The 12,500-nt window shown below is 47.2% G+C and overlaps 1 protein-coding gene across 1 annotated transcript in view; it reads left to right on the top strand.

The window, feature by feature from the left end:
- The window catches only part of dnah9l (dynein, axonemal, heavy polypeptide 9 like), a gene marked incomplete at both ends in the record, with an annotated part of 232,995 nt that overhangs the window by 205,076 nt on the left and 15,419 nt on the right, over positions 1-12,500 (top strand). The window contains 4 exons of the mRNA XM_080438924.1: positions 5,537-5,664; positions 8,159-8,296; positions 10,856-10,945; positions 11,885-12,076. Of these exons, the coding sequence (XP_080295050.1) occupies positions 5,537-5,664; positions 8,159-8,296; positions 10,856-10,945; positions 11,885-12,076 (548 nt within the window). The remainder of the gene's footprint in view (positions 1-5,536; positions 5,665-8,158; positions 8,297-10,855; positions 10,946-11,884; positions 12,077-12,500) is intronic.

Here is a 12,500-nt window from a genome sequence, read left to right as displayed (position 1 = left end):
AGTCCTAGAAAAGATTTTACTAGTTTTTTTGTGACGGGACGAGGCCACTCTCGGATCCTCTCCACTTTGCGCGTCTGGGGCCTCACACATCCTCGTCCAATGGTGTAGCCGAGATAGTCGGTCTCCGTCAGGCCGATACGACATTTCTTTGTGTTCGCCGTCAGTCCGGCCCGTCTGAGCGGGTCCAAGATGGCGTGGAGGTGCTGCAGATGGAGACTCCAACTGGGGCTGTGGATAACTATATCATCGAGGTAGGCTGCTGCGTATTCACGGTGAGGCCGGAGCACCCGATCCATCAGCCACTGGAAGGTGGCGGGCGCGCCATGCACTCCAAAGGGCAGCACCGTATACTGGAACAGCCCGTCAGGCGTGGAGAAGGCCGTCTTCGCCTTGGCTCGGTCCGTCAGCGGTACCTGCCAGTAGCCTTTGGTCAGGTCCAGGGTGCTGACGAACCGAGCCGGGCCCAGGCGCTCGATGAGCTCATCTACTCGTGGCATCGGGTACGCGTCGAAGGCGGAGATGTCGTTAAGCTTCCGAAAGTCGTTGCAGAAGCGCAGCGTCCCGTCTGGTTTGGGCACGATCACTATCGGACTGGACCAGGGACTGTAGGACTCCTCGATGACTCCCAACTCCAACATCTTCGCAACCTCCTCTTTTATGGCGACGCGTCTGGCTTCGGGGATCCTATACGGCCGCTGGCGCACCACTTTGCCCGGGTCCGTGCGTATGTCATGACGGGTGAGCATGGTTCGCCCGGGGAGCTCGGAGAATATGTCCCGGTTCCGCCCCAACAGGTCCTTGATCTCTTGAGTCTGGGCGGGGGCCAGATCGTCTCCGATAGGCACCGGGGGCAGCGTCTGTGGGGAGCTAGTGGCCATCAGCGCCGGCAGCGGTAGTGGAGGGGCTGAGTTCCATTTCTTCAGAATGTTCACATGGTATATCTGGTGGCCTTTCCGTCTGCCGGGCTGGCTCACACGATAGTCCACAGGCCCCATCTTCTCCACGACTTCGTATGGCCCCTGCCACTTTGCCAGGAACTTGCACTCGCTGCTGGGCACCAGTACCAGGACCTTCTCCCCCACCTGGAACTCGCGAAGTGTGGCGCCGCGGTTGTAGGTGCGGGCCTGGTCTCGTTGCGCTTTCTCCATATGCTCTCGCACCAGGGGCCATATCGTCTTCGCCCGGGCCTGGAGGCGCTCGATATGCTCCACGACGCTGCGGTGGGGGGAAGGCTGGCACTCCCAGGCTTCCTTGGCGATGTCTAGCAGCCCACGGGGTCTCCGGCCATACACCAATTCAAATGGCGAGAACCCCGTGGACGCTTGTGGCACTTCCCTAATGGCAAACAGCCAAAGACTGGTCCCAGTCTTTTCCGTCCACATCAGTTAGTTTCTTCAACATTTTTTTTAACGTCTGGTTAAACCTCTCGACTAACCCATCTGTCTGGGGGTGATAGACTGAGGTCCGTATGCGTTTCACTTTCAACCATTTGTACAATTGTGACATAACTCGTGACATGAAACATGTGCCTTGATCGGTCAGTACTTCCTCCGCTATTCCCACCCGGCTAAACAGCATGAGTAACTCATGGGCCACCGCCTTGGCCGAGGCCGCCCGCAGTGGAATGGCCTCGGGATATCTAGTAGCATAGTCCAGGATGACCAGTATGTAACGGTGGCCCCGGCTGGACTTTGGCAGAGGGCCCACAATGTCCATGGCCAGACGTGAGAACGGCACATTTATTATCGGCAGTGGTACCAGTGGGTTATGGAACGTTGGCCGTGGAGAGGTTTTCTGACACTCAGGGCAGCCCTTGCAAAAGTCTTCTACTGCCCGCTTGACACCGGGCCAGTAGAAGCGGGCCAAAATGCGCTCGTATGTCTTCTGCACTCCAAGGTGTGCACCTAACTGGTGCGTGTGGCCTAAGTACAACACCCGTGAAACATATGACTTCGGAACCAGTAATTGTTCAATTAGGTCCCCCCCCTTGTCTAACACCCCTCGATACAATAGGTCTTTTTTTACTAGAAAGAATGGGGGATTCAGTGCACTCACCCCGTCACATTTCTTTCCATTGATGGCGGCTACATTCTTGCGCGCCATGTCCAGATTCGGATCGCTCCATTGCGCCGTGGCGAACTCCCCGACCCGGGGCGGTTCGAGTACTTCGGCGCCAGGGAACTCGGCGAAGGGGTCCGCGGCTTCAGTGGGGTCCTCGACTCCCCGGTACTGTCACTCACGCCTCCCGGCGAGGTGGCACGGAACGCCGGGCAGGCGTGCAGCGGTCCCGAAGGCCCCGAGCGCGGAGCGCGGCGGCGGCGGCGGCGGCGGGGGGGGGGTCCCACGTAGCAAACCGGGGTCCCAGTAGCGCGCGAACAGGACGCAGTCCGCGCCTATTAGGAGCGGTACGGGCAGGTTCGGCACCACGCCGGCTGGCACCACAGCGTCTCCCCTCGGCGTCTGGATGTGGATCCGGGTTACGGGATAGTGGCGCACGTCGCCGTGCACGCAGGTCACGGGAACTGTGGTCGTGCTGAGCTTCCCCGCCAGGTCGGACCGCACGAGCGTCACGGCGCTGCCGGAGTCAAGCAAGGCGTGGGTGTCGGTGCGGCCAATCTTCACCGGCAGGCGCGTCTGGCGTCGCTGGCTGGTACCGGTGTGGAGGCAGGGCCGGGTGCCGTCCGAGCTGGCCGCGGTCCCCATGGAGACATCTCTCTCTCTCTCTGGGCACGTCCAGGATATGTGGTCCGCCTGGCCACAGACGTAGCAGCGCCGTTGGTGTGGGCCCCGAGTGGGCCCTTCGGCGACGGCGGCTTCGGTCCGGGCGGTGGACTGGTTCGGGGGCGTCGACCTCCGTCGGTCACGGCCGGGCTTCTCGTCACCGGGGGTTTTGGCTGCTTCGGTACGGGTGGTCCTCATCATGTCCACGCTCACTTGGTGGTTCTCTAATAAGGCCACCAGCGCCTCCAGTGAGTTCGGGCTCACTTGTGAGGCGTATCTTCGGGCGTCAGGCGGCAGGGAACGGATACATCTGTCTATCACCAGTCGATCGATTACAGGGGGCTCTCCACCGGTCGTCAGCCAGCCGTGCGCGGCGCGCAGGAGCGCCGCCACCTGGGGCCGGGGTGGTTGGGCCGAGTTGTAGGCCCAGCTGTGGTAGCGCTGCGCACGAGCCGGTAGGCTGTAGCCCTGGGTGGCCAAGATAGCTTCCTTCAATTTTCGATAGTCCCGGGCATCGGCGAGGGTCAGGTCTCGACAGACACGCTGGGCCTCGCCGGTGAGGAACGGGGCCAAGAGGGAGGCCCAGTCTGCTACCAGCCACTTCTCTCGGGCCGCGGTGCGCTCGAACACTTCCAGGTACGCCTCGATGTCATCTTCTGGGGATAGTTTGGTGAGCACCTCCCGTGGTGCGCGAGTGCTGGCTACCTCTCGGCTGATTCTATCAATTAACTTTTGTACCGCTGTTTGTAGGTCAGTTTGGCTTCTTAGCAGGGCCGTTAAGGCATTGGCCTGCTCCATCATTGTGCGTATTGGCGTGGATCAGTTTTACCCGTATTCTCCACCATATGTGGGGAACTGATACAAGCCAAGACGCAAAAGTCAGGGTACAAACCCAATCAAGGGCGTTTATTGGAGGAAACAGCCAGGCTCATAGAGCAATGTTTATATTTGTAAATAATATTAACGTTTCAACATAAATTCCTTCCCGAGTCCGGGGCATCACATCATAACTAATCTGTGGTCATCCTTCATAACCTCTGTTGTCATGTATCTTAATTTCCATGGTCATTCATCATAACCTCTGTTGTCATTCCTCCTGCAGGTTTGCCTATGAAGATAACAGAGAATGTCCTTTAGTTTTACATTTCACTAACACACACAGTGGTGAGGGAAAACAGTGGAGAATCGCTTACCGCCTGAGCACCCGTCTGTTCACCAAGAGAGCCAGGCTGAGACTGAGACAGAGCGACTGTTTTGTAGTTTGGTGCCACACCTAGGCGATCACACAGGTGCGCTCAGATGGGGCTGATTCATGAGGGCAATTGGTAGGTAACGCCCCTCTATGACGCAGCCCAGCATGCTGCTGGGTCTGTGAAGCCTCTCTCTGTCTCTGTCCCGCTCCCTCTCTGAGGTGTGGTGCTTACCTAACAGGCGATCTCCCAGCGATACTCCACAGTCTCTATAGGAAGGAGGTTGGGTCATTATAATGTCTATGTCTTTATAGGAAGGAGGTTGGGTCATTATAATGTCTATGTCTCTATAGGAAGGAGGTTGGGTCATTTTAATGTCTATGTCTCTATAGGAAGGAGGTTGGGTCATTATAATGTCTATGTCTTTATAGGAAGGAGGTTGGGTCATTATAATGTCTATGTCTCTATAGGAAGGAGGTTGGGTCATTATATTGTCTATGTCTCTATAGGAAGGAGGTTGGGTCATTATAATGTCTATGTCTCTATAGGAAGGAGGTTGGGTCATTATAATGTCTATGTCTTTATAGGAAGGAGGTTGGGTCATTATAATGTCTATGTCTCTATAGGAAGGAGGTTGGGTCATTATAATGTCTATGTCTCTATAGGAAGGAGGTTGGGTCATTATAATGTCTATGTCTTTATAGGAAGGAGGTTGGGTCATTATAATGTCTATGTCTTTATAGGAAGGAGGTTGGGTCATTATAATGTCTATGTCTCTATAGGAAGGAGGTTGGGTCATTATATTGTCTATGTCTCTATAGGAAGGAGGTTGGGTCATTATAATGTCTATGTCTTTATAGGAAGGAGGTTGGGTCATTATAATGTCTATGTCTTTATAGGAAGGAGGTTGGGTCATTATAATGTCTATGTCTCTATAGGAAGGAGGTTGGGTCATTATAATGTCTATGTCTCTATAGGAAGGAGGTTGGGTCATTATAATGTCTATGTCTTTATAGGAAGGAGGTTGGGTCATTATAATGTCTATGTCTTTATAGGAAGGAGGTTGGGTCATTATAATGTCTATGTCTCTATAGGAAGGAGGTTGGGTCATTATATTGTCTATGTCTCTATAGGAAGGAGGTTGGGTCATTATAATGTCTCTATGTCTCTCTATCATCAGGAAGGAGACTAGGGTTCACCATAGACCTGGGGAAGCTCCACAACGTGTCTCTGGGTCATTATAATGTCTCTATGTCTCTCTATCATCAGGATGGAGACTAGGGTTCACCATAGACCTGGGGAAGCTCCACAACATGTCTCTGGGTCATTATAATGTCTCTATGTCTCTCTATCATCAGGATGGAGACTAGGGTTCACCATAGACCTGGGGAAGCTCCACAACGTGTCTCTGGGTCATTATAATGTCTCTATGTCTCTCTATCATCAGGAAGGAGACTAGGGTTCACCATAGACCTGGGGAAGCTCCACAACGTGTCTCTGGGTCATTATAATGTCTCTATGTCTCTCTATCATCAGGAAGGAGACTAGGGTTCACCATAGACCTGGGGAAGCTCCACAACGTGTCTCTGGGTCATTATAATGTCTCTATGTCTCTCTATCATCAGGAAGGAGACTAGGGTTCACCATAGACCTGGGGAAGCTCCACAACGTGTCTCTGGGTCAGGGTCAGGAGGCTGTGGCTGAACTGGCCATGGAGAAAGCTGCTAAAGAGGGACACTGGGTCATTCTGCAGGTCTGCCTGTTTATCTATATGTAATGCATACATTATATCTATATATACAGTATAAATTATATCTATGTATACTGTATCTACTTATATAAAGGGCAAATTGCTACTTCCGCCGCTGACGCCCACAGCCATTCCATTCATTTGGACCTCTCGCCTGCTGACGCCATACCCACAGCATTGATTTCGACTAAACACAACAACTACATCTGACATCTCACCACAACACCAGCCACAACGTGCACGCTGAATTTACGGGTGGCGTAGGGTACTTCTCATTGCTCACTACACATTTTCCACCTCGCAACATAATTAATTCTACTCACCACATTACGACCACACCGGACGGGGAAACACTTTCGCACCGTTTACCGTCAGCACAACCGAACGCCAACGGCCACAGCCGAAACAACACGAAGCGGCGGCCATTGCAATCAGCGGTGTTCGCTCGCAAACCTATGCACGGGATAATGCATGGGGGTCATTATTTACATTTAAAGCCCTTCAGGGCGATTAACCACCATTATCCCGCTTATTACACGCCTACTTAATAAATGCATAAATACATTTACCCAAAAGTAACAACACAACGAAGTATTTCCTTGCTTACGGCAATCAAAGTATTCCATAAGTATTGGGCTGGGCGGACAAGTACACCTCGGAAAACAAATGACACAATAAAAAAAAATTCGCCCCAAAACACACTCGCCCCCCATTCTATATACTGCCGATTTGCCTGTAATACCGCCGGATTTGCCCCGGGGCGACTGTGTTTTGGTGCGAGCGTTTTGCTATTTCAATCGATCAAATAGAATCACTTTTCGGTTATTGCATCGTCTATTTCTCACTTCAAATGTTTTCACAAACATTCTTGACAGCAACGTTTAGTTGTAAATGACATTCGTTCTTTGTTTACATGGCTGTCATGTTGGATAAAGCATACAACCAAGCAGCGCAGGTTAAATCTCCACACACACATCCTTCCACTATGATCTTCACCCAGCCAGCAACAACAACAAAACAATATTATGGCCGACCTTTCTTTGAGGGCAACTGTGAAGAATAACATTGCAAAAATAGTTCCAATCCAGTGCGTAACACACAAACAAAAACACCTAACTTTGAGTCACGAGCGCCGTGAAGAAAAAGTTGAGGCTTTTAATGTGTGTGCGTCTGTGCGACATGTGTATGTGTGTGTGTGTGTGTGTGTGTGTGTGTGTGTGTGTGTGTGTGTGTGTGTGTGTGTGTGTGTGTTGTTGTCACGTGACCACTACTAGCCAACAAACAGCCTGGACTACATTCAGTGTTGCCAGATTGTGCGCGAGAAACAAGCCACCATCCATGTTTATGCTAAAAACAACAGACAAAGACGGCGACACGACCGAACGTGTGCGGTGTGGGGGGGGTGGGGGGGTTGAGGGGAGACGACGTAGGCCTAATAATAGAGCCCCGTGCGCGGCTAGCGGGCCGGACCTCTAGTAATATAATAAAGAGGGACATTGGGCTCTAGCACTTATCTCTCTTTCTATCCCTGAACTCTGAGTTAAGTTGATGCTTTATGCAGCGTTTTGAGTTTTAAAAGAAATGCTTCGTCGTCTTCTTCTTCTTTAATGAAACTAAAACAGAGGTCATGGTGTTCAGACCCAGCACCGCCTGTGACACCTCCTCTCTGGATCTGGGCCCCCTGCAGCCATTTCTAAAACCGGTGGTTACTAACCTTGGTGTCAAATTGGACAGCGATTTTAAGTTTGACAAACAGATTAACTCTGTTGTTAAATCCAGCTTTTATCAGCTGAGGCTCTTAGCTAAAGTCAAGTCTGCTGTAACCCTTTCTGATTTTGAACGTCTTATCCATGCTTTTATCTCAACCCGACTCGACTACTGTAATGCACTTTATGTTGGCATTAGCCAAGCCTGCTTGTCACGACTACAGTTAGTCCAAAACACGGCCGCTCGCCTCTTAACAGGGGCACGGAAATATGATCACATCTCCCCGATTCTTGCCTCCCTACACTGGCTCCCTGTTCGTTACAGGATTCAGTTTAAGACTTTAATGTTTGTCTTTAAGTCTTTAAATGGGCTGGCACCATTATACATATCCGAACTTCTACCTCCCGATAACTCTACAAGGGTCTTGAGGTCGACTGACCAGTCACTCCTTAAGGTTCCAGCAACAAAGTTGAAAACACGGGGAGATCATTTTCCTTCATAGCGCCCACACTGTGGAACGAGCTTCCACCCCATGTTAGAGCGTCTCAAACCCTACCTGTGTTTAAATCACGTTTGAAAACACACTTGTTCTCCTTGGCGTTTGAAAACTCAGATTGAGAAGCTGCTGTTTCCTCCAGGCATTGTGTCAAATGTTGTCTTGTTTATTGTGTGTGTTCTCTTGTTTATTTTAGTATGTTTTACTGAGTGTACAGCACTTTGGTTCAAGTTTTAAATGTGCTTTATACATAAAGTGGATTCGTCTTCGTCTTCTTCTTGTTATTATGATCAGAACATCCATCTTGTGGGGCGTTGGCTGGGTTCTCTGGAGAAGCTCCTAGACCGCTGCTGTGACGGCAGTCACCCCGACTATAGAGTGTTTATGAGTGCTGAGCCTGCTCTGACCCCACAAGAACACAACATACCTCAGGTTATTATTATTATTATTATTATTATTATTATTATTACACTTATTATTACATTTATTATTATTATTATTATTATTATTATTATTATTATTATTATTATTATTACCCTTATTATTATTATTATTACCCTTATTATTACCCTTATTATTATTATTATTATTATTATTATTATTATTATTATTAATATTATTAATATTATTATTATTATTACACTTATTATTATTATTATTATTATTACACTTATTATTATTATTATTATTATTATTATTATTATTATTATTATTACCCTTATTATAAACTAGTCCATAACTCAAAGTATTTGCAGACTTTGTTTAAACACTGTGCTCCCATGTAAAACATGTTGGTGCTCCCATGTAAAACATGTTGGTGCTCCCATGTAAAACATGTTGGTGCTCCCATGTAAAACATGTTGGTGCTCCCATGTAAAACATGTTGGTGCTCCCATGTAAAACATGTTGGTGCTCCCATGTAAAACATGTTGGTGCTCCCATGTAAAACATGTTGGTGCTCCCATGTAAAACATGTTGGTGCTCTCATGTAAAACATGTTGGTGCTCCCATGTAAAACATGTTGGTGCTCCCATGTAAAACATGTTGGTGCTCCCATGTAAAACATGTTGGTGCTCCAACATGTAAAACATGTTGGTGCTCCCATGTAAAACATGTTGGTGCTCTCATGTAAAACATGTTGGTGCTCCCATGTAAAACATGTTGGTGCTCCCATGTAAAACATGTTGGTGCTCCCATGTAAAACATGTTGGTGCTCCCATGTAAAACATGTTGGTGCTCCAACATGTAAAACATGTTGGTGCTCCCATGTAAGACATGTTGGTGCTCTCATGTAAAACATGTTGGTGCTCCCATGTAAAACATGTTGGTGCTCTCATGTAAAACATGTTGGTGCTCCCATGTAAAACATGTTGGAGCTCCAACATGTTAGCTCCAACATGTAAAACATGTTGGTGCTCCCATGTATAACATGTTGGTGCTCCCATGTAAAACATGTTGGAGCTCCAACATGTAAAACATGTTGGTGCTCCCATGTAAAACATGTTGGAGCTCCAACATGTAAAACATGTTGGTGCTCCCATGTAAAACATGTTGGTGCTCCCATGTAAAACATGTTAGAGCTCCCATGTAAAACATGTTGGTGCTCCCATGTAAAACATGTTGGTGCTCCAACATGTAAAACATGTTGGAGCTCCAACATGTAAAACATGTTGGTGCTCCCATGTAAAACATGTTAGAGCTCCAACATGTAAAACATGTTGGAGCTCCAACATGTAAAACATGTTGGTGCTCCCATGTAAAACATGTTGGAGCTCCAACATGTAAAACATGTTGGAGCTCCAACATGTAAAACATGTTGGTGCTCCCATGTAAAACATGTTGGAGCTCCAACATGTAAAACATGTTGGTGCTCCCATGTAAAACATGTTGGTGCTCCCATGTAAAACATGTTGGTGCTCCCATGTAAAACATGTTGGTGCTCCCATGTAAAACATGTTGGTGCTCCCATGTAAAACATGTTGGTGCTCCAACATGTAAAACATGTTGGAGCTCCCATGTAAAACATGTTGGTGCTCCCATGTAAAACATGTTGGTGCTCCCATGTAAAACATGTTGGTGCTCCCATGTAAAACATGTTGGTGCTCCCATGTAAAACATGTTGGTGCTCCAACATGTAAAACATGTTGGAGCTCCAACATGTAAAACATGTTGGTGCTCCCATGTAAAACATGTTGGTGCTCCCATGTAAAACATGTTGGTGCTCCAACATGTAAAACATGTTGGAGCTCCAACATGTAAAACATGTTGGTGCTCCCATGTAAAACATGTTGGAGCTCCAACATGTAAAACATGTTGGTGCTCCCATGTAAAACATGTTGGTGCTCCCATGTAAAACATGTTGGTGCTCCCATGTAAAACATGTTGGTGCTCCCATGTAAAACATGTTGGTGCTCCCATGTAAAACATGTTGGTGCTCCAACATGTAAAACATGTTGGAGCTCCAACATGTAAAACATGTTAGAGCTCCCATGTAAAACATGTTGGTGCTCCCATGTAAAACATGTTGGTGCTCCCATGTAAAACATGTTGGTGCTCCCATGTAAAACATGTTGGTGCTCCCATGTAAAACATGTTAGAGCTCCCATGTAAAACATGTTAGAGCTCCCATGTAAAACATGTTGGTGCTCCAACATGTAAAACATGTTGGTGCTCCCATGTAAAACATGTTGGTGCTCCAACATGTAAAACATGTTGGAGCTCCCATGTAAAACATGTTGGTGCTCCCATGTAAAACATGTTGGTGCTCCCATGTAAAACATGTTGGTGCTCCAACATGTAAAACATGTTGGAGCTCCCATGTAAAACATGTTGGTGCTCCCATGTAAAACATGTTGGTGCTCCCATGTAAAACATGTTGGAGCACCTACCAACATGTTATCAATGTTTTTTTTTATTAATAAAAACAATTGGTGAGTGTCTTCATGTAATAAATAAGTAAATAAAGTGAAGTTTATATGAATTGTTTCTCAGGGTATTTTGGAGAATGCCATAAAGATAACCAACGAGCCCCCTACTGGTATGCACGCTAACCTGCACGCTGCTCTGGACAACTTTGACCAGGTGAGTGTGTGCTGTGTGTACTGGTGCTCAACGGTGGGTCTGGGGACCTGCAGGAGTCCATTAACTCTTTGACTGCCAATGACGAGGTTTCTCGTCATATTTGGCTAAGGAGACTTGCCAACGAGATTTGTGTTTTCAGAGGTTTTCCACTAGATGGCGCTGTTCGCTCGCCTATGGGTCACGTGATTGTAAAACAAACTATCCCGTTCCCTTCCTTGTTATTCGTTTTGAGAGAATGGCTTTTTCTCTGTTTCTGTTGCTCTTTGGCGTCTGTAACTCTGAGAGTGTACTGACAGAACCCCCGAATCCACAGTGTTCATGTAACTCTGAGAGTGTACTAACAGAACCCCCGATCTCCACTGTTTAATCCACAGTGTTCATTTAACTCTGAGAGTGTAGAAAACAACGTGTTTACACTCTCAGAGTTACAGACCTGTAAAGACCTGTCTACGGTCAACGGTCTAGACCTGTAAAGACCTGTCTACGGTCAACGGTCTAGACCTGTAAAGACCAGTCTACGGTCAACGGTCTAGTCATCAAGACGCTTGAATCTGTTCGATATTCCATCCTGATTGGCTAAGATTGGCATCTAAAGTTTGAGTGGCTCGTTTTGAACAAAAGGATGGATCAGTGCAGCAGGGAACATATGTTATATATGTTATATATGTTATTTTATATATGTTATATATGTTATATATGTTATATATGTTATATATGTTATGTTATATATGTTATATATGATATATATGTTTATACATATTATATATTATTATTATATATATATTATTATATATGTACATATTATGTGTTTTATAGGTGATCATGGATCAGTGCAGTAGAGAACAGGAGTTTAAGACCCTCCTCTTCTCTCTGTGTTATTTATACATGTATTTATATATTGTAATTAATATAATATATATTATATTATGTGTTTTATAGGTGATCATGGATCAGTGCAGCAGAGAACAGGAGTTTAAGACCCTCCTCTTCTCTCTGTGTTATTTCCATGCCTGTGTGGCTGAGAGGAGGAAGTTTGGACCTCAGGGCTGGAACAGGAAGTACCCGTTCAACACAGGAGACCTGACCATCTCTGTCAACGTCCTGTACAACTACCTGGAGGCTAACACACAGGTGTGTGTGTGTGTGTGTGTGTGTGTGTGTGTGTGTGTGTGTGTGTGTGTGTGTGTGTGTGTGTGTGTGTGTGTGTGTGTGTGTGTGTGTGTGTGTGTGTGTGTGTGTGTGTGTGTGTGTGTGTGTGTGTGTGTGTTAGGTTGTTGTTAGAACTTCCTCAAAACCCCCATGACCAACCTACATGCCATGGGGTACGTAGGTTGGTGGCCCCCCGAACTGTGGAACACCCACCTGAGAACACCAGTCTTTTAACACATACAGTGCCAAGATCGCATCGATGCGTTCTTTCAAATCCATCGCTTGAGTGCCAGGATCGCATTGATGCGTTCTTTTGAATTTTCATTGTTTAATCTGTGATCGCACGGCTGTGTTTATTTCTCATCAACACTTTCGTTTTCCACTTACCTTATGATCGCGCATTAAA

The sequence above is a fragment of the Gymnoscopelus braueri genome (assembly GCF_963280865.1).
Source record: "Gymnoscopelus braueri genome assembly, chromosome: 10".
NCBI classification, from domain to species: Eukaryota; Metazoa; Chordata; class Actinopteri; order Myctophiformes; family Myctophidae; genus Gymnoscopelus; species Gymnoscopelus braueri.
This window is presented reverse-complemented; position numbering and strand designations above follow the sequence as displayed.